Below are 18,586 nucleotides of genomic sequence, written 5' to 3' on the forward strand. Positions count from 1 at the left end.
CCTACATTTATCTTACCAATTATTAAACACCAAATGTTGAAAGTGAACAACAAACTAGCCTAGTGAATGTCAACGTTCCCCAAGAAAATATTTACAAAGCCACAAATAGAAATCCTTTAGTTTTAATAGAACACAGTCAGTCAACCGTTGGGTGGCATGCTTCAAGACCAGCTACGTAAGTACAGCGAAAACAACCTAGAGAATAAATACACATTTTACATTTATCCCTAGGAGATGAAAATCTGTAAAATAAAAACAGAAGTTTACCTGATGACTTTTCGGCTCTGGCATGGCAGCCAAACACTGCAGTTTGGACGTGTGTTGGCGCAATCAGATGAGAAGGCAGATAAGCCATGACGACTCCAAGTGGAAAGAACACGACCCAGAGAAAATGCCAATGAGGAAAATTGTTCGTTCTCTCTTGAAAACTGTGGTGGTGATCCCTTAAGTCCATGTGCAAATTGTGCCACGGAAAGTTTTTGGACGGTGGGAATGCGGCTTCCCAGATTCCTTCTCCTAGTCCACAACCTGTAACATCCAGGTGATGATAGTGCAAGTACTGTGTGAAGGCCAAGCATCGAGCATCCAGACTTTCTGACAGACCTTCTTGTGTGGCTGGACTCTGAACCCCACAAAGACCTAAACTGTGGGTTCCACTGTGTGAGGAGGTGGACATTCTCAGGGTCTGTTGGCACGTGAGAGGATAGGAAAAGTGATAGCGTCCATTCAGAAATTTCTGACGATTGAGCAGTAGTCGGAGGGCTTCTTAAAATATAGTCTGGGGGATTACATTTGAGAAAGTCTGACAGGCAGATAGGATCTAGGTTTACATGAAAAGAGACGGGGAATGTTAGATTACCACAAGAGTTTAAAGAAAAAGGATCACCTAGATTTCTTGAGCAAGTTTTAGGGAAAGATGTAGGATAAAGATTCATAGACTGAGAAACAAGGCGGTCTCTACTCGATGGAAGGCACACATTTTCTTGCCAGATTTGTCCTGGCTGGGAGTCCATGCTCATATTAACACATGTAAAGACGCTCAGCAATTTTCTCGCCTGAATTTTCACACCACAAAAGGGAATAACTTTCAAGTTGCTGGAGAAAGTTTTGGATGTACAGGAATCTTTGGATGGAGCAGTCAGTCTATTAGCAATTCTAGATAATTTGTTTAGTATCAGCAAATGTGTGGACTTTTGAGAAACACTTCTTCCCCGAGACATTTTGGAAAAAGTAGGCATTGAAGTCCGATTTAAATCTACATATTTTGATGGCAGGGGTTTATATTCAACACTTATATCATGGGACATGTGCATTTCCAAAACTGGTAAACTCTCGCAGGTCTGAGTCTCGATGTTTGTGGGCAAGTTTTCTCGGGCAGGAAAACCTTTACATTTCCTATTGGGCTGTCTTTTTATAGAGATGCCAGTACCCAAAGAGGAGCTTGAGCTATTTCCGATGGCACATGGAGGTTCCTTTCTTTTGCAAGCTTGTCTAGATTGGGCGAGATGGTGGCTTTTTGACTTCTGAGAAAACTCTTCAACACAGTTCAACAGTCCAGAATTGCCAGGAACGACATCCTTTCCATTAGAAATCTTTGGTCTTTTTGCTTCCTGCGATGTAGAACAATTAAGGCTTTGAGGGGCAGGTCTTAGATTATACTTCTCCCTGTTTACAGTTGTACCACTCAACATCTCTTGGTGGCAACCCGCAGATTGTCTAGGTCTTTCTTTTAGTAACTGGTAATTTTTTAGCGACTTCTCATGAATTTTAATTTCGGAACGAAGCACATTTCTCTGGGACTTCACTCGTGTGGCTTTACTTTGAATTGCGGCAACTGCTTTCCCTGGGGAGGGCTCTCTCTCATGTGTCAAAAAACGATCCATAGGCATCATAAATGGGCCTGTATTTTCATCTAGAACATCTGGCTGCATACTTTGTTGTGGACCATTAACTTCTGTTGCCGAGGTCTGCATACACGGATTATTAAAAGACTCAAGAGTGGTAATGTGTCTTGTATCTTGCTTTAGGGTAAAAGATTTACTTGTATCATCCAGTATTTGCACTGATGGATCCGCATTGTTAGTAACATGTAAGTGTAAGTTGCCTAAACAAACTTCACTGCGGCTTTCCTCTCTATTCTTGAAGTCAGTCAGGGCTACAGCACAGGCTGGTGAAGAAGTGGGTAATAATAAAGCAGAACAGTCACCAAGATGCTTATTAGACACAGACAAACGGGGTGTATATTCTTTTAGGAAGCACACATTTGTATGTTGGCTCTGAAGTGTGTCACCTCCACTTCTGATATCAACTAATTGAGGTAATACAGACATATTAGACACATCTAGCGGTACCGAAGAATCACATACAGCACCAGAATTAAAATAACAAATGCGTTCTGGTTGGTTAATGGTGGAGGGAACCTTCGATATTCTGTGGTCATGCATTTTAATACTATGGCACTCAGGAAAGGAAACGGCTGAGACATTAAACTTGACCTCTTGTGCCAATAATGTGTCCATTTTGCTGGAAGAATCTAGAACGGTCTCATCTACTTTATATTTACCACCACAGTGGCTCAAATCGACTTCCTGTGGGTTCTTGAGTGCTTTCAGAATACAGCGATCTTTCATAGCAAATTTAGGTGGTTCATTTAAGAGGTGACCTTCTTGATCACTGCCTTTAAATTCATCTTCATCTTTCTTCAGTTCTGGGGATTCAACTTTTTGGCTGATAATATTTTTGGGCTCCTTCGAGGACAACAGTGAATTTACTTCAGGATTTGAGAAAGAACCCCAAATATCTATATAAGGTACAAGAGCATACGACGGTGTTTCATCAGTAAAGTAGCCAACTGTCGGACAAGGAACTTTCAAGTAATCGGAGGTTAGGACTGCTTCTTTAATAGTTGCTGCCAAATTTGACTGCATGTGAGAAGAATTCACAGTCCCATCACAATTGGTAACATCATGAATAACAGAATCTGAATCATAGATTCCACCACTTGAATCTTCATCTGTGTCAACCAAACAGGGAGACTCTTCAACAACTTTAAGGGATGTGATTGAATCCTTTGCTAGCGCTGGCACCTTGTCACAAAGCCCCTGTAACTGTATGAAAACAAGTTTCCCGGTTCCTTCTGATTGATGTAACTTCTGTGGGATGGTGCATTGCTTTTCTTCTGTCTCCATAGACAGACGGGAATTTATATCATGCTCTGTAATCCTAACATTTTTGTCATTCAATGGAGCTCCAGACCTAAATAACTGTTCCTTAATTTCACCATCTAGCCCCGAACCTGTAGTATCAGAGTTAAAGTCAATATAAGATGTTTTAACGCAATCTGAAGAGCCGATGGAGGAGTTCGCACGTGAAGACTCCCCAAATGTGCCTGACGGTGGAGCTGAAAACAATACATTGTGTGGACTTGGATCGGAGCGGTCTTCCAAATTATTGGCACATGTATATTTTGTCTGACAATCAGGTGCGTCGTCACTCAGAGAGGTGTTACAATCACTCATGTTTGAGGAAAAAGAACATTCTTCAGTGTCAAGTGCTTTGGCACCAGTCAAATTTTCAATGCAAGGTGGAAGATTTGGTTTGAAAGACGGATCATCTTCGAAGTTCTCTGATGATGTATTAGAATTTTCAAGCATAGATTTATCACACAACAGCAAATCAACCTTGGAGGTGTCAGACTGAACGTCTTGGAGTCTTGTGCTAGCCGTCTCGACAGAATCAGTTTTGGTAAGATTTGCGGTGGAGATTGTATTCTTTTGTTTTTCAACTACAGTGGTCTCAAATTCTTGCGGAATAGACTCTACACTCATATTCAAGTCCGTATCTCTTGGCACGCTACGCTGCAAGCTATTTTCTTTAGGTGCATTTATATCATCACATGTATTTGGATCCAGTCTTTGCAAAAAGCAAGATGCTGTACCGACTTCATTTATGCAGGAAAACCCCGGATCTTTGCAAACAGATGTTTCCTGAAGACTGGCAGGGACTGGAAAATCAACAGGGTCAATAGTTCTCTGGGTCGATGTACTCTGAAGACATGGCAAGTGTTCAGCTTCAAGGCACTTCACAGAATCACCATCTCTGGTGTTATAAGCTGTGCATTGGTAACTTGATGACATTGACATAGTACATTCACCATGAAGAAATTCTTCAGTCGACTCCTCTATTAATGTCTGGGGCTTTATGGCTGCTAAAAATAAGGACTCAACTTTGTTGGGGTCATTTGGCAGATTACCCATTCTCTCACTCTGCTCTGATTGTAAAACTGCCCCAGTGCCCATCACTTCCCTACCTGCAGCGTTATCATTCATCTTGGATACAGGATTACTCAAAGTATTATCTGCAAGATCCAAAAGAAAAATAGCTACAATGATATAGAAACAAGACAAGTGATCACAACATCTTATTCTACTTCTCCCCAAGGTGTTCAACAGAACCTCCTACCATTCTTACACCACCTGCTTCTGTGTCGCCTGGCATGATGCCGGATTTGGATACAAGATAGAACAATACAGTCCAGCTGCACATAACTAGAATATAATGTTCCTGGATAATAACAGAATAGTAGTTTAACTCATTGTATAAAAAAACGCCTTCCTTTCTAAGAGATAGGTGCACCTCATTTACCTAGAGATTAACTGATAAAACAGATTGTCTCTGTTTCAAATCCACTAAAGGTGCATTTCAGTTTATAGCGTGCTGAAAAAATTGAATATGTCAGCTCCCGGCACCATGGCATTCCTTACGATGACATATAGAATTTTGTACAGAACCAGCAGCCCTGTAGTAATACAGTTCAGAGAAAAATATAATGAACAAGGTCTAAATAAAAGACCAACATCCAATGGTTATTCACACCCTTACTCTCCCAACTTGCCCATAGAATATTAGATTTTTTTTTTAAACGACCACAAAGGATGCCATGAAATGCAACCAATGCTTTATACGGTCAAAGGCATAAGCGGTCAGCTTCTACCAGCAACATTTCTTCCATAGCGTGTGCATGGTGCTGAACTGTACTACTTGGTACTGAAATGGGAATGCATATTTGAAGTCTTAAAAAAACAAAAGGCAGAGTGAAGAGACTACCTGGCATGGGTACTGGGCACACATACATGTATTGAGACCATACGGTTTTATTAATAATACGCTATAGAAACAAAACAGAATAAGATATCGACTGATCCCATTGACTTGTAAGGAGGCCTGCCAGGTTTCCGTCGTGGTTCTGGTATTTATAGCGGCAATCATTTCGCTGTAGAGTGCGCTATTCTTGCTGTCAGATACCGAAAAGCCCGACGGACCAGCAAACAAGGCAGTGTGAAGAGAGTCTTAGTGATTTATGACTTAGCCTTGGATAATGGTAGAGCTGTCCATTAAAGGATCGTCAAGTTTTTCAAGCGAAACAGTCATGACCCAGTGACGTTTTAATCAATAGAAACGATTTGATATATTTAAAAGGGTTAACCCACCAAGGGCGCACAACAACTGACCGGCAGTTTTTCTGAAAGGGGCGCTCTAACCGGCTAGAACTAGGAGAGCTGCTGATTGACAGCGCTCTCCACCCCATGCGCCACCTGCACGTCTATATCAGACGGACTATACAGCGCCCCAGAAATCCAGTTCTGTGCACTGCCTGCTTTAACCCTTTGTTGGAATATTTCAAATGCCCTTATTTTAAGTGCCACTTTCACATTACAGTCACACTAAGATCTGTTCCCCTTAATTTATACTAAGACTAATCTAATTAAAAAGGTTGAATGCCATGAACCCTGTACCTTTCATTGGTAGCTGGTTTGTAAGGTCACGTGCGATTGTGATCTCAAAGAAGTCCTCTCTGATCCGAAGATTTGAAGACTCACCCTTAAAACAAGGACAGTATAACCATCATTCAAGCAATCAATTCAGATAGATGAAAACATTATGAACTAATGCTCCCTAAATTAGGAATACATACACATTAAAATAACAAAACACCACAGGTTAGAGTATAAACAAGTTATCAGCAAGTCTTGAGTTGCACATCTTAAAGTCCCCGTGCTGATATCAAAAAGTGCATATGCAGTGGCTTAGCAGCGCATGTGAAAGGAAGCATAAACCGGAGCTCCCGCTGCCGATATCCTACAGAACCATCCTAAAGACTCAGTTCTCCTACCGGAGACATACCTGAGGAGAGAGGGGAAATCGTGGTGATCAGGGAGACAAAATTCTGGACGCATCGGAGGCTGTGATGACCCGATCCAGGAGATCCAGGACGGCAGAGGACGGTGAGCTGGGGGCGCAAGATGGCGCTGACATGTGCTCATATGCAGGGAACAGGGATGTGAGAGGGGCGGCGGCATCGCGGCTGGAACGCTTTGCCAGAAAAACCCCTGTGAACAGTGATAAGAGGGAAAGGATGGCGGATGGAGGGAAGGAGCAGGCTGGCCGTTCTGGATCTAGATTTGAACCGCTGCGAGCGCAAATGGAGGCAGAGGAGGAAGAGAATGGGGAGACTGTTGCAGATGACTTAGGAGGAGGATTGGATCGAGGTGTACAGACCCTGGACAAACCGGGCCCAACGCTGGCAGATGTTTTTTCGGCGGTAAGCCTGAGCAATAGCACGCTAGCTAAACTTACCTGCCAGGTGGGGGCAATTAAGGAAGATTTGTCCATAATACGGCATGATCTTCAGAAAGTGTCGGAACGCACGACAGCGGTGGAGGGTCGAGTCAGCGAAATAGAAGACAGTATGCTGCCTATGAGAAGAGACGTGAATGCTGTGGCGGTGGATGTTACGTATCTTTTAGCAAAAACCGATGACCTGGAGAACCGCTTGCGTCGAAATAACGTCAGGATGGTGGGCATCCCTGAAAAAGTTGAGGGGTCCAATCCAGATGCTTTCTTTGAAAAATGGCTACTGGAGGTTTTTGGCAAGGAATCGCTGACCCCACTGTTTGCGGTGGAAAGAGCTCATAGAGTGCCCACACGACCGGGCCCACCTGGGAGGCCACCGAGACCGGTGCTAGTGAAATTGCTTCATTATAAGGACAGAGATCTGATTCTTCGACAGGCCCGAGAAAGGCAAGATATAAGAGTGAACGGGGTGAAAGTGTCGTTCTATCCGGATTTCTCTGCGGAGATACAGAAACGGAGGATGCAATTCCTGGACATTAAAAGACGACTGAGGAATCTTCGAGTTCAGTACTCCATGTTGTATCCGGCTAAGCTCCGAGTGGCGGCATTAGGATCCGTACAATTCTTTGAAAATCCGAAAGATGCGTTACGGTGGTTGGATAGTCACGAGGCTCGACTACGACATGATCCGGAGGAAGCGGCGGCGTGATCAACAAATGGATGGGTGAAGTCGGGACTCTGCTATGGTGGAAGGAAGAGGACTTGCGCAAGAATATAAGGCATTATTTTCTGCATTTATATGTTGATTTTTGTTAAGATGATGTCTATATCTCATTGTTGGCGGGAGGAGAGGAAAGATGCTGTCAGTCTAAAGGCAGAATTGAATGTAGGAGTCATAAAAATGTTACTTGTTTATTGAGGAGAAGGTGGCGGGAGGTTCTTGGTTTTGGAGGTTAAATTGTAGAAACAGATGGATTTCTATAATGTGAAAGAGAAGCTGTATGGTCATAGTGGTGGAGTTTTCTTCATCAGCCCAGGCCCTCTGAGGAGGGTAGGTTTATGGAAAGTTGAGTGGGAGGGGGTGGGGGGAGGGGGGATGTTTGGGAGGGAAAGGGAGTTTGAAACGCAGTACGCTCTGATTGTCATTGGGAGTAATGGAAATAGCCACTGTCAAATGCAAAAAAGATTCAGATGGGGGGTAGGGTAAATCTTCTGTCCTGGAATGTGAGAGGTATGGGAGAGGTAACAAAAAGGCGAGCTATCTTTGAATACCTGAAAGGACAGTCTGCTGGAGTGATGGGTTTGCAGGAAACTCATCTTACTACTGACACGGTGCAGCAAGCGCATAGGGTTTGGATTAGACATAGTTTTCACTCCTTTCATTCTACATACTCAAGGGGGGTTAGCCTCCTGGTTCATAGGGATGTGCCTTTTAGCTGTATAGATTCCTTTAAAGATAGGGCAGGTAGATATGTTGGGGTGCACTGTAAATTGTTTAACTGGGAATGTATAATTGTGGTGTTATATGTGCCTCCCCCGTACTCTGTGGGTCCGATGAGAGAGGTGCTGGAGAAACTGGCTGGGTGGCCTATGATACCGACTATATTGATGGGAGACTTCAACAACATAATGAATAAAGGGTGGGATAAATTTCCAAAAGGGGGAGGGGTGGGAGATATTGGCCTGACGAGATTCGGAAAGTACATGATGGAGGCTGGGTTTACAGATATTTGGCGGGCAAAATGGCCCTCTGCTACGCAATATTCGTGTGTATCATCTACATATGGATCATTATCACGAATAGATCTAATGTTTAATAATGGAATGGGGATGGAATGTGTGGAAGGGGTGGAATACTTACCACGAGCACTGTCTGATCACTCCCCAATGTTACTTAAGCTCCGAACAAGCTCAGAGATGGGGGGGTTGAGAATGCACTGGAGGTTAAATCCGTTCTGGATACGGTTAGTGGGAGAGGAGATAATAAATATGAGTCTGCAAGAATACTTTGAATTTAATAAAGGTACGGTCCCTATGGATATTTTATGGGATGCTATGAAGGCGACTATAAGGGGAGTGTATATACGGGAGATCTCGCTCATTAAAACTAAGTCGCGACAAATGGGTCAACATTTGACAGATAGGGTCACAGTAACAGAGGAGAGGCACGTTACTAATAACACTGCGGAAACACTAGCCCAATGGAAGGTTGCTCAGAAATTGCTTAGGGAACATCAGCTGGAGCAAGCGGCTAATAAAAGACTATTCTTAAAACAAAAATACTATGAGGAGGGTGAAATGGCGGGCAGACTGTTAGCAAATATGGCACGGCCGATGCGGGAAAGTGCGTTCATTCATCAGCTGCAGACAGTGCATGGGACTCTGGTTGGAGAAACAGGGGATATATTAGAGGTGTTAACATCATTTTACAAGGAACTGTATTGTACTAAGGTGGACTACTCGGAGGATCTGCTGTCAGAATATCTGGCAGAAATGACATGGGTTACCCTGGGGGAGGAGGAGAGAGAGGGATTGGAAGAGCCAATTACGCTAGAGGAAATACAGGAAGCGTTAACTTCTATGGCAAACGAAAAGGCTCCAGGGATAGATGGTATACCAACTGAATTGTATAAAACATATGGGGAGACGGTTCTGCCGGAGTTATTGGAAGTGTTCCAGGATAGTTTCACCAGGGGGCGTTTACCGCAGACAATGTATGAAGCTGTTATAGTCGTAATCCCCAAGGAAGGGAAAGATCGGAAACAACCTGACTCATACAGACCGATATCTCTATTAACCACGGACATTAAAATTTTAGCGAAAGTACTGGCTAATAGGCTGTCGCGAGTAGTGACTAAAATTGTGGGGACGGATCAGTCGGGATTCATGCCATCGCGCTCTACGGCAGTTAATCTACGTAGACTTTTCCTGAATCTGCAGACAGATGCTCCGGATGCACGGTGTAGAGCAGTGCTGTCTTTAGATGCCGCCAAGGCGTTTGATAGTGTGGAGTGGGGGTATCTGTGGGCTGTCTTGGAACGGATTGGCTTTGGAAAGAAATTTATAAAATGGATACAATTATTATATAAAGAGCCGGTAGCTAGGATAAGAGCAAATGGAAGGATGTCAGATTCCTTCAGACTGGGGAGGGGGACGCGACAGGGATGCCCACTTTCGCCACTACTATTTGCGTTGGCAATTGAACCCCTAGCCAATATGGTAAGACAGCATCCAGGGATAGAAGGGTTTCGTTGTGGGGAGCTGGAGGAGCGCATAGCATTATATGCGGACGATATTTTGATGTTCTTGGGGGAAATAAATTACTCATTGCCAGTAATAATGAATGTATTGGAGCGCTTCGGTAGATTTTCAGGACTAAAAATTAATTGGAATAAGTCGGTGTTGTTGCCACTCCAGCCAGTAGATACGCCGTTGGTGATTGGAGGAATTGAGGTACCGTGCGTACAGAAATTTAAGTATCTGGGAATCATGATATCGGCGAGGGTGCAGGACTTTATTGAACTAAATGTGATACCATTGTTGAACAAACTCACGGATAAGACCAAAATATGGCTCGGGCTACCACTGTCAGCACTGGGTCGAGCAAATCTCATCAAAATGATTCTGATGCCCCAGATTCTTTATGTGGTGCACAATGCCCCAGTGTGGTTGCCTAAATACTGGTTCAGAAGAATCCACAACTTGTTTAGGGACTTGGTGTGGAAAAGGGGGATCCCCAGGATAAAACTGGATAAACTACAACTACCAGTGGAACAGGGAGGGTTAGCTATTCCGAATGCATGGATATATTATCTAGCGGCCCAATTACAACACTTTAAGGGCTGGAAGAATAGGGAGGAGTGGGATTCTAGTGGGAAACTGGTGTATTATCTGGGTCAGAGAACGGATGTATTAGAGGCCATGGAATCTCATAAATTAAGGAGGGAGGCAAGAGGAAAGCCGACTTTACTATTAATACATAGAGTTTGGTGGGAAAGTAAGAAATTATTGGGGGCCACGGGATGCTCCAACTATATGCCTTTATGGGGCAATCCATACCTATGGGAATTTAATATGCTGGAAGGATTTCAAGACTGGGAACAGGCGGGGATTAGATATGTGTACCAGCTGTATGAGGGAGGTGTTCTTAAGCCCTTTGCTCGAATACAGGAGGAGTTTGGACTCTCACACCGACTGTTCTACCAATATCTTCAATTAAGGCATGCGGCGCAGGCTCAAGAGAGACTGGTGGATTTGAGCTGTTCCACCATGGGAGGGATGGAGCAGGTACTAGGGGCAAAAGACACTAAAGGGATTATCTCGGTGCTATATAATACGCTACTCTCTTGTTTTCTGGGAGACCCGTTGGTGGAAATCAGACGTAAATGGGAAGAGGATGTAGGACCCATAGGGGATGAAGACTGGGAGGAGATACTGGGATCATCTAAACAACTCTCTATTAGTGTAACGCACAGGAGGTCACAACTTTTTCTATTACACAGGGTGTATAGGACGCCTAAGGTGCTATGGCAAATGCGCATTAGATCAACTAAGGAATGTCCCAGGTGTATGTTTGATGGGGCGGACATAAAGCATATGTTTTGGAGCTGCCCGCTGCTAGAAGGCTATTGGAAGGAAGTTAAAAGTGTGGTGTCTAAAGTATATGGGAGAGATTTCCCAATAGAACCTAAAATATTCTTACTGGGCTGCATTGGGGAGGAAGGAGGGGATGGAATGGAGCTAATGTCTATTAAAAAGATTTTGTATCATGCTAGGAAACTAATCGCAAAATATTGGCTGCAGGCGGATCCCCCGGAGATAGCTGAACTGGTTGGGTATGTTAACCACACGGTATCACTGGAACAGCGGATATATCTGAAAAGAGGGACAATTCAGAAATACGAGAAACAATGGGGTAAATGGGTACAAGCCTATGGCAATGCGGATCACTAGATCAGATTTGGAGGGGGGATGACACATATACATGTTTAAGATCTGGTGAAATATCGGTTTACTATGAAAGAGACACGGAGGAGGAGTGGTGGAAAAATCAGGGAAGAGAGGGAGTACTGCAAGGGAGGGGGGTAGTTCAGTTGGAGGGAGAAATAGGTGATGGTATAACCAAAGATGTTGTATACATGCCATAAAGTACTTGAAGAAATTTTGCACTACTTAAGTGATGTTATGTTAATTTTATATGTTTTTTGTAAAGTACTGTAAGAAATGTAAAGGCTGTATAACAGATGTTGTATTATCAATAAAAACTTGTTTGATTAAAAAAAAAAAGTGCATATGCACCTTATAAAAAGGGTATCTTAAAGGGTAACTATACTTTTAAAAAACCTTTGACAGGTCATAAGTAGTGATCCGTGGGGGTCTGAGCACTGAGATCCCCATGATAGCTAAAACGAAGCGACAGAAGCGTTCGGGTGAGTGCTGTGCCGCTTTGTTTCTGATCGGCCTTTCTTGGTAGCCGGAAAACGGTGTACAGGCTGAATAGAAAGTCTATGAGCCTCTACACTGCTGGCTCGGCATTCCGAAGAGAGCCAATCAGAAATGAAGCAGCACAGCGCTCACCCGAACGCTTCTGTCGCTTTGTTTTAGCGATCGGTGGGGGTGTCTGTGCTCGGACCTCCACCGATCAAAACTTCTGACCGGTCACTACAAATATATAATTCTGTGATGCGGTCTTTTATTGTGATACATTAAAATAAGAGCCCCCTCACCATATTATAGATGCTCTACTATAAGAGGGCAAGTTTGAAATTAGACACCCTTTAACTTATAAAATAAAGTAGAGAATATATAAATTATTACGTACCGCTTCTTGGAGCATCATGTTCTCAGTAGAATCACAGATCTCCATTGGGGTCACTTTCTCCACCACATCCAACATCACAGCAGAGTTTAAAATAAACAGCTCTCCGGTGTCTTTTTCGCTAGCACAAGAGACAAGCTCTGGCGCCGAGATATCCTTGGTGTCCTCACTACTTTCTGTTAGTGAGTCGCGTGTTTCCTGCACATTAGCCTGCAGTGCTAGCTGATCCAGGTTACCCAGATCTGAAATTGGATCGGGACCAATTTTGAGATCAAGGATGAAGGGGACATGTAGTACAGGCCACCAGGGTGTGACAGTCCTGCTCACAGAAGATTCAAGAGGTCTCTGCTCCAGAACATCAAGTTCCAACATTATGATATGCTCGGTTGAAGGGCAGTTAGCCAATCTGCCTGCTGGTCCCTGAAACAAATGAAGGAAAAAAACCGTAGTAACTCCAATGTTCATTTATTTACCTTGCATAAAACATTATAGAATACCATAAACAGCAAGACCCATAAATGTATATTTTACAGGACAGCAGTAGAAGGAGCAAAGCCCTGAGGCCCCATGCACACGGTTGTGCCCGTAATCATGGCCCGCGATTGCGGGCACGGCCGGCTGCTGACAGGCGTCCTCATTTTCGGGCCGTGCTCCCATACAAAGTATGGGAGCACGGCCCGTAAAACACGGAAAAAACGGACATGCTCCATAATTCCCAGCACAGTTCTACGGCACGGACACCCATCCGTAGCAATACAACTGAATGGGCCCGTAATTACAGGCGATGCAGTGGTATTCTCCCCTAGAAGCATTGCCTAAACCACTAACTACTGATGGAACAATTCCCAATGACTAGACCCAATTGCTTCAGTGCCGTAAACAATGGTAAAGGCGCTGTTGACATAACGCTCAGCATACGTGACGAAAAAGCCTCTAGCGCATACGTCAAAGCTTATCTATAGAGTCCACATGACCACATGGATGCCAAGAGCCCTCTATTAGCATCCGCCGGGCAGGTTTACAGTAGTATATCTTTTTTTTTAATTTTTTTTTTTAAGCCGTACAGGAAAGAATAGTATGCTGCCCTTTCATATAAAGAGGAATTACATTAAAAACAAAACACGTAACTTTATTTATTTTTAATCATGGGAGCCCACGGGTTGCGCATGCCACTGTACGCCCATACGGTGCCATATGAGGCCTCTGTTGGGAATATACTTCCACCGCAAGCCTCAAAAATTAAGTGAACAGTGTATAACCGCTTACTGTCGTTTTTACGGTCGGAACGTCCACTCAAGTTCCATCCAGTTTTCTAGAAGACTGAACCAAGACGCAGAACACGCAGAGGACGAGGGCTGCCACTATAAAAAATAGGAACGCCGTTGACAGACATTGGTGAGACGCTGGGAACGAGGTGCCCATTCTGCCTGGCATGTGCCCATTCTGCCTGCCATGCTCAGCAGGATAGGAGTTCTGTAGAACTTCTATAGAGCCTGTCATTGATCACAGCCACTTCTATATAGTACAGCCGGCTCACTCCCAGACTCCTAATCTTCAGCCGTGACAGCCCAGATGTCTGACTGCGTCTCCGGCTGTAAACAAACCCTCCCCCCGGTATGTGAGAGCCCCATACCCGACTATCACTCCTCCCATCCAGCCTCTCGCTCTCCCCCTGGCTCTCACTTTCTCAGCCGTTCCATGGCTCCGTCAGAATCTCCTCCCGAACGTCCAATTACCTCACTTCCTGTCAACTTCCCCGACGTCACCTCCGGCAGAACGTCACGTGTGAGCTTTAAAGTGCTCCCCGGGGCTTCCGCCGATGTAGCCCTGTATCCGCTCCGGGCTGGAGAGCGGTAGGTGATACGTTCAGTACAATGAGCGGGCTGACTGCAATTCTTTGTCGCCTACACGACCGCCCTAAACGCCCCTTTGTCAGTTCTGACCTCCTGAGTGACAGCTGTCACCTCTCACGTTTCCATGTCTCTGCAGGTCGGAGTCACCTGTGCCCAGGATCAGGGTGCAATCCAACATGAGAACCAACAGAGTGTACAAGCTGGTTATCCACAAGAAGGGCTTTGGTGGCAGCGGTGAGAGCACACAACTTGCTGGGGACTTGTCAGGGAAGATCTCCACATAAATGACCATTCCACTTGTTAAATGCATAGATCAGAATGCTGGTGGTATCAATAATTCCATGTTCCCATTGACGTAAGCGATTGTCATCTTTAATGACAAGTGATGGACAGCAGGAGTGATACAGTTTCCCATAATGAACTACTCTATGATGTCCATCACATCATGATTGTCAGATAAGTGGTATCCAGCAACTGGAACCCCTGCTGATCTCAAGGAGTAATGATCTCCATTCCAATCCAGTCCTCAGTTTTATTGTAATCTGTGCATGCATGGTCACACTCCATTAGAATAAATGGAAGTTGTCCGACTGATCCGTTATAAGTGAATAGTAAGAACACCACAGTCTGAGAGGAGATAAGACCACAGTAACACGATGACATCTCAAGTACCTGTGTCTTACTTGCTTGGTAGTTCTCACTGCAGCAGGGAATGATCTGGGTAAAGGACGTCTGTTACTTGACAAAGCCCATGCTCTTAGGGTAATGCCCTAGCTAACAGAAGTTAGTATGTGCATGGGGCTGTTATTAAAGGGCCACAAGTTTGGGCTGTCACATGGTAACTAATGGGACAAAGCTCAGTCAATTGGATGACCGAGAATTCATCACCAGAATATAGCCCTGTGTATTGTAACCTGTATTCTGCATATGGTGCATCAGGCACAGGCTGTAGTAAAGAAATGACTACGCTGGCGGCTTTTATAAACTGTGCTCCACTTTATTTTACAGATGATGAACTGGTAATAAACCCCAAGGTTTTCCCACATATCAAGCTAGGCGATATTGTCGAGATTGCCCATCCCAATGATGAGTACAGGTGAGAAAATAGGTGCAAATGTGACATATGATGGCAGATCAGCCAGTAGTGACAGAGCCACAGAAATGTGGCATTCCTAAAGCCATTCTATTGGGTGTGGAACGTCCCAAACCACGTTTTCTGAACCCTATAAATGAGGGATTTTAAAGCACATTTCAAGTCAAACCTTCAAATTTTGGTTTAAAGCCAGTGTATCCCCTCCCCCTAGTCATACTTGCAAGGCCCGGGGAGCAGCAGGTTCTCATACTGAAGAGGTGACGAAGCTGGTGAATAATGTATACAATGTCACGTTAGACATATTTACGTTCCAGAGGGTGATGAATTGGGTGGGCTGATACTGTTTGCTATGTGCGAAGATTCTTCATCATGTTCTTTGTGTCTCCAGTCCTCTTTTACTGCAGGTAAAGTCACTAAAGGAAGATTTGCAGAAAGGTATACTTGTCTTTTATCGGTCTCGACATGTTCCCCCTCTTCTTTGGATTTATAACTGACCATTTGTTCTCCCCGCAGAGACTGTCAGTGTTGATCAGACAGTGGCTCAAGTCTTTCGGCTCCGGGCTTACCAAGATGTTCACGTCAATGTGGTGGACCCAAAGGTAAAATTCTTCGTAGTACTAGGTCAGAACCTGGAGAATGTGCTCCAGGAAAACATTGAAAGGTAGATTTTGCTTTTTCTTAGATTTGTAGCATGGGCTTTACGGTTCTGTCATAGTAACTGATCGCAAACTGATTGTAGTAGACGCTCCATGTGGACTCCACTTGTCAAACCTATTGGGATGGTTATTGGTCAGTAGATTGATGGAGATGTCCTATTGAGATGTAACATGTTTATTTCCACCCACTCTAATGTTTTTCGTATGTTTTCTTTTAACACGACTGTTATCTTAGGATATTACACTTGACCTAGTGGAGCTAACCTTTAAGGATCAATACATAGGACGTGGAGACATGTGGAGGCTGAAGAAGAGTTTAGTAAGTTGTGGGAAAATATGTATCAGATTTTAAAATGTATATAACTTTTTTTTATTGGGGTTAGAAAAACCTGTAAAAAAGGTCAGCTTAATATTCTGTCCTATTTAAGGACAGCGTATTCCAGCTACAGGTTCGTACTCCTATGCTGTTTGGCTATTTGAAGCGCTGTCAGGATACAGTCCCGTGTATTCTTTCAGCACTCCTATTGCAAAAATGGCACAAAACCATTCTGGCTGCTAGGAGTACAGATGTGTAGCTGCTGCCTTTTCCTAGGGCAGGATATTAAGCTGACAGACTTAGTTTAAGGGGACTGGGACTCTTCTCTGAGCAATAGGTTTTGCTGAATTCTGCCTTCCCTGACCCCGCCTCACGCACGACTAGGGATCTGTCTCTCCTCTCCAGCCTGTCTTCAAGTCAGTGGTTGCTAACCGTGACTATTCTGTATTAGCGACCTGTGGATTCTTTCTGGGAAAGTTCATACCCTTAGGGTATGTTCAAACGCAGTGTTTTCAGACGTTTTACGCCTCGAATTACGCCTGAAAAAACGCCCCTAATACGCCTACAAACATCTGCCCATTGCTTTGAATGGGAATTATAATGTTCTGTTGCCACGAGCCTTTATTTTACACGTCGCTGTCAAAATACGGCGCGTAAAATGACGGCTCGTCAAAAGAAGTGCAGGACACTTCTTGGGACCTTTTTGGAGGTGTTTTTCATTGACTCCATTGAAAAACAGCTTAAAAAACGGCCGTGAAAAACGCGAGTTGTTAAAAAAGCGTCTGAAAATCAGGAGCTGTTTTCGCCTGAAAACAGCTCCGTATTTTCAGACGTTTTTGCTCACTGCGTGTGAACATACCCTTAGGCTCCGTTCCCTGGTCTAACCTACACTAAATCTGTTAGTAACCCAGAAGGTCCACCACCTGTTTGCTGCCCATGCTGCATGCTGCTATGTCTCCTCTTGTAGATTGTATGAAATTTGTGTATAATTGACATTGGGCAGTGTTTACATTTTGAGGAGCAGAGGTCGTAATAACGCATCTACAGACGTCATTGACGCCTGTAAAGTAAAGGCATATTTTTGTTCTAAAATAAGCCTTATCTGTATTTCTACTTATGAGCCTGTATGCTGGGCTCTAGTGGGTGCGCCTGGCTATGGCACTATCCTTGTGGCAGCCGCTTGCCAAACGTGCGAGCAGACAAGCAGCTGATTGGCTGTAGTGACTCCTGGAAGTGCCGTGCTATGGTGCAGGAAAAGGCGCACAGTTCATGACATGGCCCCAGGTAACGTGACTGAAAGAATCCCACAGTGCTGCTTCTTATATATGACATGATAATGATGCTTTGTCTGGAGAAGAAAAATACATTTCCAGGCGCTGCTGATCATCATTGGGTTAAGTGGAAATCTTTGACTACATAAGTGAGCAGACATTTTCAACAAGCCCCATCATTCAGCAGAGCAAGTGGTGGAAAATGTTACAGGGTTGGGGCCTGTTCACATCACCGTTCGGCAGGTTTCCGGTTTTCCCGACGGAATCAATAGCGCAGTCGACTCCGCTATTGATTCCGTCGTTAAAACGGAAACCTGCCGGAATGGTGACGAACGGAAACCACTAGCGATGTTTCCATCACCATTGATATCAATGGTGACTGAAACGAAAGCTGTGGTTTCACTTTCCGTTGCAGGGTTCACCCGACGGAGACCTCAGACGGAACCCCGGAACGGAAAGCGAACGGTGATGTGAACAGGCCCTTAGGCTTCTTTCACATCTGCGTCAGGGCTACGTTCTGTCGAAGCTTTCCGTTGGAACGGAGCCCTGACTGACACAAACTGAAACCAGAGGTTTCCATCACCATTGATTTTAATGGTGATGGATCTGGTGCCAGTGGTTTCCGTTTGTTTCAGTTGTGCAGGGGTTCCATCGTGTTCCGTAGTCAACTACGCTATTGATTCCGTCAAAACTACGGTACACGACGAAACCCCTGCACAACTGAGACAAACGGAAACCATTGGCACCGGATCCATCACCATTGAAATCAATGGTGATGGAAACCTCTGGTTTCAGTTTGTGTCAGTCAGGGCAGATGTAAACGAAGCCTTATGGAGGGGTTTTTCTGTCAGGTTATCTGGATGACAAAAAATCCTAATTGGAAAGCATCGCTTCTGTTTGAATTACCATTTATTTCTATAGTAATTCTTTTGTTTCAGTTGGATTC

General features: G+C 44.3%; 2 protein-coding genes across 14 annotated transcripts in view; one reads left to right on the top strand and one right to left on the bottom strand.

Annotated features, from left to right (window-relative positions):
* The window catches only part of PRR14L (proline rich 14 like), a 28,846-nt gene extending 14,617 nt beyond the window's left edge, over positions 1–14,229 (bottom strand). For 2 of the 4 annotated variants that reach the window (XM_075831637.1, XM_075831614.1), the window contains exons 1-4: positions 14,135–14,229; positions 12,455–12,871; positions 5,796–5,880; positions 268–4,357 (exon numbers count right to left, since the gene is read on the bottom strand). In XM_075831637.1, coding sequence (XP_075687752.1) covers positions 268–4,357; positions 5,796–5,880; positions 12,455–12,823 — 4,544 coding nt within the window. In that variant the 5' untranslated portion in view covers positions 12,824–12,871; positions 14,135–14,229. The other 2 variants (XM_075831622.1, XM_075831630.1) reach the window with 2 other exon arrangements.
* Positions 14,212–18,586, top strand: part of DEPDC5 (DEP domain containing 5, GATOR1 subcomplex subunit) — a 67,848-nt gene continuing 63,473 nt past the window's right edge. For 9 of the 10 annotated variants that reach the window (XM_075831648.1, XM_075831661.1, XM_075831670.1 and 6 more), the window contains exons 1-6: positions 14,223–14,304; positions 14,441–14,538; positions 15,313–15,400; positions 15,786–15,832; positions 15,911–15,996; positions 16,289–16,372. In XM_075831648.1, the coding sequence (XP_075687763.1) occupies positions 14,481–14,538; positions 15,313–15,400; positions 15,786–15,832; positions 15,911–15,996; positions 16,289–16,372 (363 nt within the window). In that variant the 5' untranslated portion in view covers positions 14,223–14,304; positions 14,441–14,480. Of the gene's footprint in view, positions 14,305–14,440; positions 14,539–15,312; positions 15,401–15,785; positions 15,833–15,910; positions 15,997–16,288; positions 16,373–18,586 lie in introns of all 10 variants that reach the window. The other variant, XM_075831686.1, reaches the window with a different exon arrangement.

The sequence above is a fragment of the Rhinoderma darwinii genome, chromosome 1 (genome assembly GCF_050947455.1).
Source record: "Rhinoderma darwinii isolate aRhiDar2 chromosome 1, aRhiDar2.hap1, whole genome shotgun sequence".
NCBI lineage: Eukaryota > Metazoa > Chordata > Amphibia > Anura > Rhinodermatidae > Rhinoderma > Rhinoderma darwinii.